The 18916-nt window shown below is 35.9% G+C and overlaps 1 protein-coding gene across 1 annotated transcript in view; it reads left to right on the top strand.

The window, feature by feature from the left end:
* Positions 1–9418: 9418 nt before the first annotated feature.
* Positions 9419–18916, top strand: part of LOC142236388 (hemicentin-2-like) — a 61446-nt gene continuing 51948 nt past the window's right edge. Inside the window, exon 1 of the mRNA XM_075307625.1 lies at positions 9419–9577. Within this exon, the coding sequence (XP_075163740.1) occupies positions 9454–9577 (124 nt within the window). The 5' untranslated portion in view covers positions 9419–9453. The remainder of the gene's footprint in view (positions 9578–18916) is intronic.

Raw genomic sequence — 18916 nt, 5'->3', positions numbered from 1 at the left:
AACCATGATTATGAAGCGAATAAAATTTGAACAAAATTTTCTATAGAAATAAAATTTTGACAAAATTTTCTATAGAAATAAAATTTTGACAATGATGAAAATTTTATTATGAACCGAATAAAATTTTTACAAAATTTTCTCTAGAAATAAAATTTTGACAAAATTTTCGATAGAAATAAAATTTTGACAATGATGAAAATTTTATTATGAACCGAATAAAATTTTTACAAAATTTTATCTAGAAATAAAATTTTGACAAAATTTTCTATAGAAATAAAATTTGACAAAATTTTCTATAGAAATAAAATTTTGGTAGATTATTTTTGGCTCTAGTGGCAACCATGATTATGAACCGATATGGACCAATTTTTGTGTGATTGGATCAATTTTGGTATGGTTGTTAGCGACCATATACTAACACCACGTTCCTAATTTGAAACGGATCGGATGAATTTTGCTCCTCCAAGAGGCTCCGGAGGTCAAATCTGGAGAACGTTTTATATGGGGGCTATATATAATTATGGACAGATATGGACTAATTCTGGCACGGTTGTTAAAGATCATATACTAACACCATGTTCCAAATTGCAACCGGATTGGATGAAATTTGCTTCTCGTGGAGACTTCGCAAGCCAAATCTGGGGATCGGTTTATACGGGGCTATATATAATTATGAACCGATGTGGACCAATTCGTGCATGATTGTTAGAGACCATATACCAACATCATGTACCAAATTTCAGCCGGATCGGATGAAATTTGCTTCTCTTTGAGGCTCCGCAAGCCAAATCTGGGGATCGGTTTATATGGGGGCTAAATATAATTATGGATCGATGTGGACCAATTTTTGCATGATTATTAGAGACCATATACCAACACCATGTAACAAATGTCAGCCGGATCGGATGAAATTTTCTTCTCTTTGAAGCTCCGCAAGCCAAATCTGGGGATCGGTTTATATGGGGTCTATATATAATTATGGACCGATGTGAACCAATTTTTGCATGGTTGTTAGAGACCATATACCAACACCATGTACCAAATTGCAGCCGGATCGTATGAAATTTGCTTCTCTTTTAGACTCCGCAAGCCAAATCTGGGGATCGGTTTATATGGGGGCTATATATAATTATGGACCGATGTGGACCAATTTTTGCATGGTTGTTAGAGACCATATACCAATACCATATACCAAATTTCAGCCGGATCGGATGAAATTTGCTTCCGTTAGAGGCTCCACAAGCCAAATCTGAGGGTCCCTTTATATGGGGGCTATACGTAAAAGTGGACCGATATGGCCCATTTTCAATACCATCCGACCTACATCGATAACAACTACTTGTGCCAAGTTTCAAGTCGATAGCTTGTTTCGTTCGGAAGTTAGCGTGATTTCAACAGACGGACGGACGGACGGACGGACGGACATGCTTAGATCGACTCAGAATTTCACCACGACCCAGAATATATATACTTTATGGGGTCTTAGAGCAATATTTCGATGTGTTACAAACGGAATGACAAAGTTAATATACCCCCATCCTATGATGGAGGGTATAAAAAAACATAAACATGAAGATTGAGGAAAACAAATATTGAAAATATTTATGAACTAAACGTGAGTATATAGTTCAATGACCGTACACATAAGTTCAATATGAACAAAAACAAATGGAAATTTTCGTACGATTCCCAAAAATAGTACGAATGAACTACTATTGTATGGTTAAAATGGTCATGATTTGGCGCCAATGATTTTCTTCTTTACTTTTAGTTAATTTTTCTTCTTCTATGAGATGACGTAATTTCGTGAACTGCAGTTAAAATGTACAACAGGGCATTAAATTTTCCTGGTTTTAATAACGCTTTGTGGAAATCTCAAAATGTGGATAAAATTTAATTCAATTTTCGTGCGTGGTAGTTCATTCTTCATATAAAACAGTTCACTTTTTTTTCGGTGTGTCTATGCAGACAAGTCAGCTTCAATTGACGTATTGCAAGACAACATTGAAGCGTTTATTCGTAGGACACCGGTCGAAATATTGGAAAGAGTATGCCAAAACTGGACTAAGTGGAAGGCCCATTTTTCTGAATTGTATGGAAATGTTTCCTCTAGCTCTGAAAAAAATCACCCCTTACTTGAATATGCTAAACTGCCTTTCTAAACTCCTTATCTTCGTGTATCGAGAAATTTATCGCAAAAGTCTTATCAAGCATAACTCAATTTGACATCATATTAGATAGTTAAGTGCAATCATTAGGGAGGCAAACTGAGTTAGATATGCTACGTCACCACCCAGTTCCATATTCCATGTATTAAAAATAGATAGCAATATTTCTTGCATTCCATCTTTGCTGCTAGTCTATGTCGGAAAGTTTTTATCTTGCAATAATTTCCTTGAAGCACGAACAAATAGCATCCATGTCCATGATAATTTATTTCAAGTATCTTTTTATTCCTCCATTAATTTCTTCACCATTGAGAATTTTTTTTCCATAATGACTCTCTTGACTTTTACAAGACATTTAACAAGCGAGCTGCTTGTTCAATAGCTCAAACTATAAAAAAGGATAATACAAGGATGCAGGCAAGTCAAATAGCTATAAATGCTGACGATGCATCCAGAAAAAAAAACAAAAACTGGATCGATGTGGATCAAATTTTGCATGGTTGTTAGAAGACATAATCATACTTCACGTTCCAACTTGATCGGATGAAATTTGCTCCTGCAAGAGGCTCAAGAAATGTAATCTGAAGTTCGGTTTATATAGGGGCTATGGATCCATATGGAACACATTTTTCATGCATGCTAGAAGCCATATGTTGACATAACGTATTCAATTTCAACGGGGTCGAGTAAAATTGGCTTCACCGAGACGCTTCGTGAGATAAATCTGGGTATAGCTGTAACTGGGGGCTACACCTAAAAGTAGTTTTTATACCCTGCTCCACACTGTGGAACAGGGTATTATAAATTAGTGCATATGTTTGCAACACCCAGAAGGAGACGAGATAGACACATGGTGTCTTTGACAAAAATGCTTAGGGTGGGCTCCTGAGTCGATATAGCCATGTCAGTCTGTCCGTGAACACATTTTTGTAACCAAGGGATTAGGTAGTAATTTAAGCCCAATCGACTTCGAATTTGGCACAAGTATGTGTTTTGGGTCAAACTAGAACCCTATTGATTTTGGAAGAAATCGTTCAGATTTAGATATAGCTCCCATATATATCTTTCGCTCAGGGTGGGCTCCTTAGTCGATATAGCCATGTCCGTCTGTCCGTGAACACATTTTTGTAATCAAAGTCTAGGTCGCAGTTTTAGTCCAATCGACTTCAAATTTGGCATAAGTATGTGTTTTGGCTCAGAATAGATCCCTATTGATTTTGGAAGAAATCGGTTCAGATTTAGATATAGCTCCCATATATATATTTCGCCCGATATGGACTTAGATGGACCCAGAAGCCAGAGTTTTACCCTAATTTGCTTAAAATTTTGCACAAGAAGAACAAATAATACTATAGTCAAGTGTGCCAAATTTTATTGAAATCGGTTCAGATTTAGATATAGCTCCCATATATATCTTTCGCCCGATATGGACTAATACGGTCCCAGAAGCCAGAGTTTTGCCCCAATTTGGTTCAAATTTTGCACAGGGAGTAGAATTAGCATTGCTGCTATGCGTGCCAAATTTGGTTGAAATCGGTTCAGATTTAGACATAGCTCCAATATATAGCTTTCGCCCGATTTACACTCATATGACCACAGATGCCAATTTTTTGCTCCGATTTAGTTGAAATTTTGCACAGGGAGTAGAATTAGCATTGTTGCTATGCGTGCCAAATTTGGTTGAAATCGGTTCAGATTTAGATATATCTCCCATATATAGCTTTCGCCCTATTTACACTCATATGACCACAGAGGCCAATTTTTAACTCCGATTTAGTTGAAATTTTGCACAGGGAGTAGAATTAGCATTGTTGCTATGCGTGCCAAATTTGGTTGAAATCGGTTCAGATTTAGATATAGCTCCCATATATATGTTTTTCTGATTTCGACAAAAATGGTCAAAATACCAACATTTTCCTTGTAAAATCGCCACTGCTTAGTCGAAAAGTTGTAAAAATGACTCTAATTTTCCTAAACTTCTAATATATATATATCGAGCGATAAATCATAAATAAACTTTTGCGAAGTTTCATTAAAATTGCTTCAGATTTAAATGTTTCCCATATTTTTTTACTAACATTGTGTTCCACCCTAGTGCATTAGCCGACTTAAATTTTGAGTCTAAAGATTTTGTAGAAGTCTATCATATTCTTCCAGATCGAGTGATATTTAAATGTATGTATTTGGGACAAACATTTATATATAGCCCCCAACACATTTGACGGATGTAATGTGGTATCGAAAATTTAGATCTACAAAGTGGTGCAGGGTATAATATAGTCGGCACCGCCCGACTTTAGACTTTCCTTACTTGTTTTTTTTTTTAATAATTCATTTATTACTGTTGAACTCCGTTCTAACAATTATCATTTTTATATTGAATATTTACTTTTCTTATACTGAATTAAATTAATTGTTTAAATGAATTATTGTTGTTTTTGATTCCAGCTTAAAACCATGCGTTTACTAAACTACAAGTGTAGCTTAATCAACAGAGGAAAAGTATGCTTGTCAAATTTATTTGGGCAAAACCCTATAGACTGCAAGATGGTTGGATGTACAGCTGTTTCGGAATTACCAGAGCAAAACTATCAACCAATTATCAGAATAAATTCGTTTAATTCACTCAACCCAAAGTGAACTACACTTGAACCTGCCGAAAAAAGGTTTGATAGTCGGCTACTGCCTAAACAAACTTGCAAGCATATCTCTTTTCCTTTGCCAAACTCAAATCATCGATTTGAATGTAGTTGGCTGAGTTTGTTTTTGAGCGTGCTTCCTTTATCTTCATTCGATTTGGCTTGCGGAGCCTCTAAGAGAAGCAAATTTCATCCGATCCGATTGAAATTTGGTACGTGGTATTGGTATATGGTCTCTAAAAACCATGCCAGAATTGTTCCACATCGGTCCATAATTATATGTAGCCCCCATATAAACCGATCCCCATATTTGGCTTGCGGAACCTCAAAGAGAAGCAAATTTCATCCGATCCGGCTGAAATTTGGTACATCGTGTTGGTATATGGTCACTAGCAACCATGCAAAAATTGGTCTCCATGGGTCCATAATTATATATAGCCCCCATATAAACCTATCCCCAGCTTTGCCTTGCGGAGGCTCAAAGAGAAACAAATTTCATCCGACTCGGCTGAAATTTGTTGCATGATGTTAGTATATGGTCTTTAACAACCATGCAAAAATTGTTCCACATCGGTCCATAATTATATATAGCCCCCATATAAACCGATCCCCCGATTTGGCTTGCAGAGCCTCAAAGAGAAGCAAATTTCATCCGATCCGGCTGAAATTTGGTACATGGTCTCTAGCAACCATGCAAAAATTGGTCCACATCGGTTCATACTTATATATAGCCCCCATATAAACCGATCCCAAGGTTTGGCTTGCGGATGCTCAAAGAGAAGCAAATTTCATCCGATCCGGTTGATATTTGGAACATGGTGTTAGTATATGGTCTCTAACAACCGTGCCAGAATTGGTCCATATCGGTCCATAATTATATATAACCCTCATATAAACCGTTCTCCAAATTTGACCTCCGGAGCCTCTTGGAGGAGCAAAATTCATCCGATCCGGTTCAAATGTGGAACGTGGTGTCTCTAACATCCATGCAAAAATTGGTCTTTTTTTCATTTAATATATACCACGTATGGACTTACTTACAATTTAGAAGACGGTGTTAGGAGGTTTTAAGATACTTTGCCGTCGGCAAGCGTTACCGCAACCCAAGTAATTCGATTGTGGATGGCAGTGTTTAGAAGAAGTTTCTACGCAATCCATGGTGGAGGGTACATAAGCTTCAGCCTGGCCGAAATTACGGCCGTATATACTTGTTCTTTATTCTTTTTTACATACTGATTTACGGTTCTGGGAGATTATTAAAACATACACTCCATTCCAGCCAAAACCAATCGCGGAATTGTACAATTACAATATTAATTAATTAATTAGATCAATAACCACTGCATGCGCTAAGTTTCAAGACGTTAGCTTGTTTCGTTCGGCAGTTTGCGTAATTTCCATATACGGACGGGCAGCCGAACATCGCTATATCGACTCAGAATGTTACCACGATCCGGAATATATATAGTTTATGGTGTCTGAGACCAATATTTTGATGTGTTATACACGGAATAACAAAGTATACCTTCCATCCTACACAGAAACAAATATTTACGTGATATTAAAGATTACGCAACCAAAATTTTAAGATGCGCAATTTAAAACAAGTAAGGAAAGTCTAAAGTCGGGCGGGGCCGACTATATTATACACTTCACCACTTTGTAAGTCCACATTTTCGATACCATATCAAATCCGTCCAATGTGTTGGATGCTATATGAGTCCATACACATATATTCTGTATATCTGAGCAGATCTGTACAGAGTTCTGCAATACTTATAGATTTTACATTTAAGTGGAATACAATGTAAAAAAAAGGGAAAACATTTAAATATGAACCAATTTTGAGGAAACTTCGCAAAAGTGTATTTATGATTTATCGGTCGATAGATGTGTAATAGAGTAATAGGAAAATTTGAGTCATTTTGATAAGTTTTCGACTTAGCAGTGGAGATTTGATAAGGAAAATGTAGGTATTTCGGCCAGTTTTGCCTAAATAGTAAAAACATATATATGGAATCTATATCGAAATCTGAACCGATTGCAATCAAATTTCACATGCATAGTTACTATGTTGAATCTACTCCCTGTGCAAAATTTCACGCAAATCGGATAACAACTTTGATCTCTGTGGTCATATGACGGAAAAACGGGCGAAAGATATATATGGGAGCTATATCAAGATCTGAACTGATTTCAACCAAAATAAACACGCATATGCAGAACCTTAATTCTACTGCCTGTGCAAAGTTTCGAGTTCAATTCTACTCCCTCTGCAAAATTTCACGTAAATCAGAGTAGCACTTTTGCCTCTGTGGGCATATTAGACCAAATCGGGCGAATGATATATATGGGAGCTATATCTAAATCTGAACCGACTTCAACTAAATTTTGCACAATTAACGATACTATAAAACGTACTCCTTGTGCAAAATTTCAAGCAACTCAGGGCAAAACTCTGGCGTTTGAGGTCATATAAATCTAAATCGGACGAAAGATATATATGGGAGCTATATCTAAATCGGAACCGATTTTAACCAAATTAAGCACACTTAACGATACTATTAAACGTACTTGTTGTGCAAAATTTGAAGCAAATCAGGGCAAAACACTGGCTTTTGGGGCCATATAAGTCCAAATCGGTCTAAAGATATATATGGGAGCTATATCTAAATCTGAACCGATTTCAACTAAATTTGGCACAATTAACGATACTATTAAACATACTCCTTGTACAAAATTTTAATCAAATCAGGGCAAAACTCTGGCTTTTGAAGCCATATAAGTCAAAATCGGACGAAAGATATATAGGGGAGGTATATCTAAATCTGAACCGATTTCAACTAAATTTGGCACAATTAACGACACCATTAAACGTACTCGTTGTGCAAAATTTGAAGCAAATCAGGGCAAAACTCTCGCTTTTGGGGCAATATAAGTCCAAATCGGCCGAAAGATATATATGGGAGCTATATATAAATCTGAACCGATTTAGCTGATATTTGGCAGTTTTTACGGCACTGACAAAACATTCAGATGTACTAAATTTGAAGAACGTCGGTTCATACACCCTCAAAAAAAAATCGCTTCTCTAACATATGTTCCAAACATATTTTGCAGGAAGCACATATATTATTGGATACCGCCGAAACATTAATATGTTTGTTTTATGTGAGCATATTATATGGTTGGAAACATTTTGAGTCCAAAAATAGTATATGCTTGGAATAATTCCCCAAAGAAGATTGTGTTCATTCCCTCACATATTTTTAACTTCCACGAAATTTTTGAGTTCTTCGCATCTTTTTCTGTAATACAAATATGCTGTTTTTTTTCAAATGTCTATTTTCTTGGTTCCGAATGTCTATTCTCTTTATTCCGAATACTCAATCTACTATTCAAATTAAATAATATTTAGACTTAAGCATACCAAATTTTTGGCCATATTATAAAACAGTTTTCCGAAACAACATACAAGCGGTTTCACAGAAATTGCTCTCATTTCATTCTCTCGCTGTGTTATGTTGATATCTTTTTATTCAACCCTCCCGGTTTCCATCTCTATTTCTTTCTCTATACTAACTCTCTCTCTCTCTCTGTCGCTCTCTGAATAAAGTATCACAACATATATATGTTTACTAGAAATTTGTAAATTTATATATGTTTACATTCACGCATATTATTTTTATGAAACATTCATGCCCCAAACATAATATATTCTACCATATTAACATATGTGTCCCAAACATTTTGTGTTAGTTTAGGAACATTACATGTTTGCACTTAAATATATTGTGTTTAAAAATTGTGTCCGAAACACATTTTGTTTATATCGGAACATATGAAAAACATATTTTTCTAACAGTGTAAATACGTGAATTATAATCAAATCGGTGATAACTATATATGGCAGCTATATCTAATCAAAAATCAATAGCGATTGTCTTCTACCCGAAGAAAGACGTTATGTCAAATTTGAGGACGATCGGACTTAAACTGCGACCTGTACTTTGTGCACAAAATTACATATACAGACAGACAGACAGACAGACAGACAGACAGACAGACGGACATCGCTAAATCGACTCAGAATTTAATTCTAAGCCGATCGGTATACTAAAAGATGGGTCTATGTCCACTATTTCTTGACGTTACATACAAATGCACAAACTTATTCTACCTTGTACCACAGTAGTGGTGAAGGGTATAAAAAGAATTAAGGAAAAATTTCTTTAAAATAATGAAATTTTTATTAAAATAATTTTTTATCTTTCCTTCAATATTTTTTTTATTAAACCTAGGACTAGGAATTTTGGAAATTTGCGTCCCTCCGTTAAAGTTGTATATCTTTGAACTAACGCAAATTTTTTAAGGGAAGGTCAATATCTTTGGATACAACTAAAATTTTTTGAATTTAGATAATATCACAGATGAATATTTTGTTTAAAATACTAATAAAAGCGGCTAATAAATACGGTCATATAAGCATATTTGCTAATATCGCTGACACATGTTTACATTATCCTTATTATTATGTTGCATAATGTGCGTTGAATTTCATTTGTACAATAAAATAATATCAATATGTTTATTTTTTATTTCAGCATCAATCAAAAATCATATGGACTCAATTACCAAGGATAACTATGAAATGCAAATCTTTTAATTCCATCCAACCAAATCAAAAATCATTCAGCACAATGCATACAGGACTAAGGGTGACAACCGGCATAAGCCAAACGTGTGTCTTGCTTGTCTTTTTCATAATAGGTAAGTTTTGCTATATATAAATTCACGCATAAAATTAAACACATTTTAAAACAAGTGAGTAAAGTAGAAAGTCGGGCGGGGCCGACTATATCATACCCTAAACCACCCCTACTGAATTAGTAAACATAAGCAATGGTGGGGTAACATTGGTATTGGTTTGAGCGATAAACCGCATTTTCATATTTAAGAACATAAAGAAGCACATGTTTATGGTAGTCTTGTCACAATCTGAGCAGAAATGTCCGATATCACTAGGTCACAAATAACAAAATTTTCTCTGTTATTTGTTTCTAGCATACTTTTTCCCATTGATTTTGACCTACTAAACACGAAAATGAGTTAAAAAATTTTCTGTCGATTGGTTTTCGAGATACAAATTTTTGAACTTTTTTTTTTAATTTTTGGAGGTACACTTACAATTTTGAGCATATCTTTCGTCTTATTTGACCTATTTGATCCTAGTGCTACTCAAATTAAAGAAAATTGAGCCGTCAACAACTCATTCTCAGAAAATTTTCAAATCGGGTAAGTAGTTTGGATGTTGGCGGCTTAAAAAAGTTAAAAGCGGCGTTTTTTTTAGTAAAAATGTGGCAAAAAAAAAACATATAAAAATTCATATAAAATAAAAAACACGATGCTAAGAGCAATTTTGGTTTTTTTCGTATAGCTGAAATTTTTACAAAGAAAATAAGCCCTTACTTAACAAAATCTAACAACAAATAATTTTGGTAAAGTAAAGTGGTAAAAGACCGAAAAGACCAAATCAACGCAAAAAAAAAAATGAGTAGAAACAAAGGTATAACTGTACATTTTATGCCATGTGGAAAACAGTGTTGATGCGTTGATTTGGTCTTTTCGGTCTGTTACCAAAAAAATTATAAGTCCGCTAATTGCTGTCAGCATCGTGTTTTATATTTTATATTAATTTTTATATGGTTTTTTTTCTGCCACATTTTTACTAAAAAAACGCCATTTTTTAACCTTTTTAAGCCGCCAACATCCAAACTACTTACCCGATTTGAAAATTTTCTGAAAATGAGTTGTAGACGGCTCCATTTTCTTTAATTTGAGTAGTAGTAGGATCAAATAGGTCAAAGAAGACGAAAGATATGCTCAAAATTGTAAGTGTACCTCCAAAAATTAAAAAAAGTTCAAAAATTTGTATCTCGAAAACCAATCGACTGAAAATTTTTTAAAACTCATTTTCGTGTTTAGTAGGTCAAAATCAATGAGAAAAATTATGCTAGAACCAATTCACAAAACGACTGTTGGCTAGTGTATTCGGAGCTATATTTTATTTTGCACCTACAGAGTTAGTATGACAGTAATATTGAATCCATTATTAAAAAAAATCTCTCAATTAGTTGTGGGTAATAAATCCAAATTTGTAAAAACCGGGTAATATTATTTTGTAAGAGCTACATGCAAGTCTAAATACAGTAACATTGGTTAATAAATAAGAGTATTATGGCCAAATTTGGGAAAATCGAGCGATGCATATATATGGGAGCTATATCTAAATCTGGACCAATTTGTATAATATTTTGCAGGTAAAACTAATATCACAGACGGTTACCTTGTGAAAAATTTTAGTACGCTCAGTTAATAAATGAGGCCTCTAGTTATTAGGGACAAATTAGGGAAAATCGGGCGATACATATATGGGAGCTATATCTACATCTGAACCGATTTCGATGAAATTTTGCATATACCGTTAGTACTATAGAGGACTGCATCTAGCCAACTTTGAGTATGATCGGATAATAAATAAGGGTTCTATGGTCAAACTGAACCGATTTCGATGATTTGTTGCACATATAGTTAGTGCTATAGAAGATTACATTTACCCAACTTTGAGTAAGATCGGTTGGTATGTAAGGGTTTTATAGCCAAATTTGGAAAAATCGGGCGGTACATATATATGGGAACCAAACTTCATCAAAATCGGTTAATAATTGCGACCGGAATCCTGTGAACAGCAAATACATGGACAGACGGACGGACGGACACCAAGCGCTAGATCGACTCAGGAGGTGATTCTGAGTCGATCGGTATATATTTTATGGGGTCTAAAATCGATATTTCTGGTAGGCACATTGTTTTGGCCGATCAAACTTATTATACCCTGACCACTATGTGGTTTAGGGTATAATAAAGTTAATAATCTTTGCTTCAATTTTTTTTCCATTAAATATAAGACATACATTTTGTAAATTTGCGTCCCTGCGTTAAAGTCGCATGTCTTTGAACTAAGGTTAATTTTCTTCAAAGTAAAGAAACACATTTTTGGTTTAAAGAAATTGTACTTAAATTAACTGAAATATTTTCACTATTTAGATTTAACATAAAAATTTAACATATAGTCTACGACTTATTTTGAGCACTTAGCGTCTTTAGTTTAAAGTTTTGTTTGGAATTAAGAAAACACGTTTTACTTTGAAGTATCCAATGTAATTTGAATTTTTAAACTGGTATTTGTTTGTACGTGAGTACCTTTATTAATAAACCGCGTAAAGAGAATGACATTTTGATAAGTGAGATCTGTATCCTAATTTTAATTATAGTGGCCATAGATTTAAAGCCAGATAGGTCGCTAAAAAAAAATTCGTTATTTTAAAGAAGCCGCATCTTTGGCTCGGACTCAATATCAAACTCCTTAAGGCAAGGTTAAAATCTTTGAATCCCAGTAAAAATTTTTTTTGAGTGTACATATATATCTATTAAAATTGTAAAAAAAGTAAAGAACAATATAAGTTTTTACACTCTAAACTATGTTATATAGCTGTCAGAGCTGGTCTAAAGATTTTGCTGGAGTCGGAGATGTAAAAATTTTGCTCGACTGCTAAACTTATGCCATTAATAATGAATAGAAGCCAATTGCCCTTTGAAGGGTCAGACTTCTTTTAGACCCCTAAAAGCAATTGCGTCAAATGTGAAATTTAGAGCTTGTTTGAACACATAAAATGTAAGATACTTTATATTGTAAGCTCCTTTATTAAAATGGAATTTATTTATAGTACCAGGAGTCGACTTCGAAGTCATGAAATATGCTGGAGTCGGAATCAAGCCCTGCATCAGGGATCAAAAAACGTGCTTACCAGAAATTTTGGTGTTAGACCACATAAATAACAGGTTGGCTCATAAGTCCCCGGTCTGACACATAGATGGCGTCGCTAGTATTAAATGCATATTATTTTTATATAGTACCAACCTTCAAATGATTCGTGTCAAAATTTGACGTCTGTAAGTCAATTAGTTTGTGAGATAGAGCGTCTTTTGTGAAGCAACTTTTGTTATTGTGAAAAAAATTGAAAAAAAAGTAATTTCGTGTTTTGATAAAATACTGTTTTCTGAATGGCAAAAATACGGTGGAAACAACAACTTGGCTTTATAATGTGTTTCCCCAGGGGAATCAACAATAATTGATTGGTATGCAAAATTCAAGCGTGGTGAAATGAGCACGGAAGACGGTGAACGCAGTGGACGCCCCAAAGAGGTGGTTACCGACGAAAACATCAAAAAAATCCACAAAATGATTTTGAATGACCGTAAAATGAAGTTGATCGAGATAGCAGAAGCCTTAAAGATATCAAAGGAACGTGTTGGTCATATCATTCATCAATATTTGGATATGCGGAAGCTCTGTGCAAAATGGGTGCCGCTCGAGCTCACATTTGACCAAAAAACAACAACAACGTGTTGATGATTCTGAGCGGTGTTTGCAGCTGTTAACTCGTAATACAGCCGAGTTTTTCCGTCGATATGTGACAATGGATGAAACATGGCTCCATCACTACACTCCTGAGTCCAATCGACAGTCGGCTGAGTGGACAGCGACCGGTAAACCGTCTCCGAAGCGTGGAAAGAATCAAAAGTCCGTTGGCAAAGTAATGGCCTCTGTTTTTTGGGATTCGCATGGAATAATTTTTAGGCCCATATGAAGAAGAAACAAGTATATATGGCCGTAAGTTCGGCCAAGCCGAATCTTATGTACCCTCCACCATGGATTGCATAGAAACTTCTATGTTACGAAAGACTGTCATCCACAATCGAATTACTTGGGTTGTGGTATCTTAAATCGTTTTCTAAATTGTGAGTTAGTCCATACGTGGTATATAAAGGGTGATTTGTTAAGAGCTTGATAACTTTTTTTTTAAAAAAAACGCATAAAATTTGCAAAATCTCATCGGTTCTTTATTTGAAACGTTAGATTGGTCCATGACATTTACTTTTTGAAGATAATTTCATTTAAATGTTGACCGCGGCTGCGTCTTAGGTGGTCCATTCGGAAAGTCCAATTTTGGGCAACTTTTTCGAGCATTTCGGCCGGAATAGCCCGAATTTCTTCGGAAATGTTGTCTTCCAAAGCTGGAATAGTTGCTGGCTTATTTCTGTAGACTTTAGACTTGACGTAGCCCCACAAAAAATAGTCTAAAGGCGTCAAATCGCATGATCTTGGTGGCCAACTTACCGGTCCATTTCTTGAGATGAATTGTTCTCCGAAGTTTTCCCTCAAAATGGCCATAGAATCGCGAGCTGTGTGGCATGTAGCGCCATCTTGTTGAAACCACATGTCAACCAAGTTCAGTTCTTCCATTTTTGGCAACAAAAAGTTTGTTAGCATCGAACGATAGCGATCGCCATTCACCGTAACGTTGCGTCCAACAGCATCTTTGAAAAAATACGGTCCAATGATTCCACCAGCGTACAAACCACACCAAACAGTGCATTTTTCGGGATGCATGGGCAGTTCTTGAACGGCTTCTGGTTGCTCTTCACTCCAAATGCGGCAATTTTGCTTATTTACGTAGCCATTCAACCAGAAATGAGCCTCATCGCTGAACAAAATTTGTCGATAAAAAAGCGGATTTTCTGCCAACTTTTCTAGGGCCCATTCACTGAAAATTCGACGTTGTGGCAGATCGTTCGTCTATTCATGATGAAATGTCAAAGCATACTGAGCATCTTTCTCTTTGACACCATGTCTGAAATCCCACGTGATCTGTCAAATACTAATGCATGAAAATCCTAACCTCAAAAGAATCACCCTTTATTAGACAAAAAAGGTATGTGTAGGTAAGTCTACAAATAATTACGAGTCGATATGGACTTTTGCACGTAGGGAGCCAGAATTGAAATATGGGGATCGATTTATCTGGGGGCTATATATAACTATAGACCGATATGGACCTAGTTAGACATGGCTGTTAACGGCCATATACTAGCACAATGTACCAAATTTCAATTGACTCGGATGAAATTTGCTCCTCCAAGTGGCTCCAAAACCAAATCTCGGGATCGGTTAATATGGGGGCTATATATGATTATTGACTGATATGGACCACTTTTGGCATGGTTGTTAAATATAATATAGTAAATCCACGTACCAAATTTCAACCAGATCGGATGAATTTTGCTTCTCCAAAAGGCACCGGAGGTCAAATCTGGGGATCGGTTTATATGGGAGCTATATATAATTATGGACTGATATTAACCAATTCCTGCATGGTTGTTGGATACCATATACTAACATCACGTACCAAATTTCAATCGAATCGGATGAATTTTGCTCTTCCAAGGGGCTCCGGAGGTCAAATCTGGGGATCGGTTTATATGGGGGCTATATATAATTATGGACCGATTTCGACCAAGTTTTGCATGGGTGTTTGAGGCCATATATTAACAACACGTACCACATATCAACTGAATCAGATGAATTTTGGTCTTCCAAGAGGCTCCGGAGGTCAAATCTGGTGATCGGTTTATATGGGGCTATATATAATTATTCACCGATGTCCGTCCGTCCGCCCGTCTGTTGAAATCACGCTAACTTCCAAACGAAACAAGCTATCGACTTGAAACTTGGCACAAGTAGTCGTTATTGATGTAGGTCGGATGGTATTGCAAATGGGCCATATCGGTGCACTTTTACGTATAGACTGCATATAAACGGACCCCCAAATTTGGCTTGCGAATCCTCTAAGAGAAGTAAATTTCACCCGATCCGGCTGAAATTTGGTACATGGTGTTATTATATGGTCTCTAACTAACATGCAAAAATTGGTCCACATCGGTCCATAATTACATATAGCCCCCATATGAACCGATCCTCTGACTTGGACCGATCCTCTGACTTGGTCTTGGGGAGCCTCTCAGAGAAGCAAATTTCATCCGATCCGGCTGAAATTTGGTACATGGTCTCTAATAACCATGAAAAAATGTGTCCACTTCGGTCCATAATTAACATATATATAGCCCCCATATAGACGATCACCAGATATGTCCTCCGGAGTCTCTTGGAAGACCAAAATTCATCTGATTCAATTGAAATTTGGTACGTGGTGTTAATATATGGCCTCAAACACCCATGCAAAAATTGGTCGAAATCGGTCCATAATTATATATAGCCCCATATAAACCGATCCCCCAGATTTGACTTCCGGAGCCCCTTGGAAGAGCAAAATTCATCCGATTCGGTTGAAATTTGGTACGTGATGTTAGTATATGGTATCCAACAACCATGCAGGAATTGGTTCATATCAGTCCGTAATTATATATAGCCCCCATATAAACCCATCCCCAGATTTGTCCTCCGGTACCTTTTGGAGAACCAAAATTCATCCGATCTGGTTGAAATTTGGTACGTGGTAGTAGTATATGATATTTAACAACCATTCCAAAAGTGGTCCATATCAGTCCATAATTATCTATAGCCCCCGTATAAACCGATCCCGAGATTTGGTCTTGGAGCCTTTGGAGGAGCAAATTTCATCCGAGTGACTTGAAATTTGGTACATTTTGCTAGTATGTGACCGTTAACAACCATGCCTAACAAGGTCCATATCGGTCTATAGTTATATATATCCCTCAGATAAATCGATCCCCAATCATACAAAAATTCCAGCAGTTTTAGTTAAATTGACTAAAAATCAGACTAAGCAAAAATAAATAGGAGCTTTAGTTATTAAACTAAACATAAATTTAGAAACATAAATCATAAGTACAACTACAGCTTTATTTCATAAATAGCAAGAATTTTATATAAAAACAAGAAAGGAAAGTCTAAAGTCGGGCGGGCCGACTATATTATACCCTTCACCACTTTGTAAGTCCACATTTTCGATACCATATAAAATCCGTCCATGTGTTGGATGCTATATGAATCCATACACATATATTCTGTATATCTGAGCAGATCTGTACAGAGTTCTGCAATACTTATAGATTTTACATTTAAGTCGGCTAATGCGCTGAGAAGGAACACAATATTAGAAAAAACAAGTATATACGGCCGTAAGTTCGGCCAGGCCGAAGCTTATGGATTGCGTATAAACTTCTTCTAAACACTGCCATCCACAATCGAATTACTTAAGTTGTGGTAACGCTTGCCGATGGCAAGGTATCTTAAAACCTCCTAACACCATCTTCTAAATTGTATGTAAGTCCATACGTGGTCTATATTAAATCAAACAAGTACATACGGCCGTAAGTTCGGCCAGGCCGAATCTTATGTACCCTCCACCATGGATTGCGTAGGAACTTCTACTAAAGGCTGTCATCCACAATCGAATTACTTGGGTTGCGATAACACTTGCCGATGGCAAGGTATCGTAAAACATTTTAACACTGTCTTCTAAATTGTAAGTTAGTCCATAAGGGGTATATATTAAACAAAAAAAAAAAAGGCGGATTAAATACGTATATAATTCAGTTTGACAAAATTTTCTATAGAAATGAAAACTTGACAAAATTTTCTATAGAAATAAAATTTTGACAAAATTTTCTATAGAAATAAAATTTTGACAAAATTTTCTATAGAAATAAAATTTTGACAAAATTTTCTATAGAAATAAAATGTTGACAAAATTTTCTATGGAAGTCAAATGTTGACAAAATTTTGTATAGAAATAAAATGTTGACAAATTTTCTACAGAAATAAATTTTTTACAAAATTTTCTATAAAAATAAAATTTTGACAAAACTTTCTATGGAAATAAAATTTTGACAAACATTTCTATAGAAATAAACGTTTGACAAAACTTTCTATAGAAATTAAATTTTGACACAACTTTCTATAGTAATAAAATTTGACAAAATTTTCTATGGGAATAAAGTTTTGGTAGATTATTTTTGGCGATATGGACTAATTTTTGTGTAATAAGTCATCGGCTATATATAACTAAAGACCGATATTGACCAATTTTTACATGGCTGTTAGAGGCCATATATTGACAAAATGTACCAAATTTCAACCGCATCGGATGACTTTTGCTATATATAATTATGGACCGATATGGACCAATTTTTGCATGGTTGTTAGATACCATATTGCTCCTCCAAGAGGCTCCGGAGTTCAAATCTGAGGATCGGTTTATATGGGAGCTATATATAATTATGAACCGATATGGACCAATTTTTGCATGGTTGTTAGAGGCCGTATACTAACATCAGGTACCAAATTTCAACAGGATCGGATGAATTTTGCCCCTCCAAGAGGATCCGGAGGTCAAATCTGGGGATCGGTTTATATGGGGGCTATATATAATTATGGACCGATATGGACCAATTTTTGCATGGTTGTTAGAGACCGTATACTAACATCAGGTACCACATTTCAACCGGATCGGAAGAATTTTTCACCTCCAAGAGGCTCCGGAGGTCAGATCTGGGGATCGGTTTATATGGGGGCTATATATAATTATGGACCGACATGAACCAATTTTTGCATGGGTGTTAGAGACCGTATACTAAGACCACGTACTAAATTTCAACCGGATAGGATGAATTTTGCTCCTCCAAGAGGCTCCGGAGGTCAAATCTGGGGATCGGTTTATATGGGAGCTATATATAATTATGGACCGATATGGACCAATTTTTGCATGGTTGTTAGAGGCCGTATACTAACATCAGGAACCAAATTTCAACCGGATCGGATGAATTTTGCTGCTCCGGGAGGCTCCCCAAGCCAAATTTGGGGATCGGTTTATATGGGGGCTATACGTAAACGTGGTCCGATATGGCCGATTTTCAATACCATCCGACCTACATTAATAACAACTACTTGTGCCAAGTTTCAAGTCGATAGCTTGTTTCGTTCGGAAGTTAGCGTGATTTCCACAGACGGACGGACAGCCGGACAGACGGACGGACGGACGGACATGCTTAGATCGACTCAGAATTTCACCACGACCCAGAATATATATACTTTATGGGGTCTTAGAGAAATATTTCGATGTGTTACAAACGGAATGACAAAGTTAATATACCCCCATCCTATGGTGGAGGGTATAAAAAGATCGATCCAATACGTATATAATTCAGTTTGACAAAGTAGACATA

This window comes from Haematobia irritans, chromosome 4, assembly GCF_050003625.1.
Source record: "Haematobia irritans isolate KBUSLIRL chromosome 4, ASM5000362v1, whole genome shotgun sequence".
NCBI lineage: Eukaryota > Metazoa > Arthropoda > Insecta > Diptera > Muscidae > Haematobia > Haematobia irritans.
This window is presented reverse-complemented; position numbering and strand designations above follow the sequence as displayed.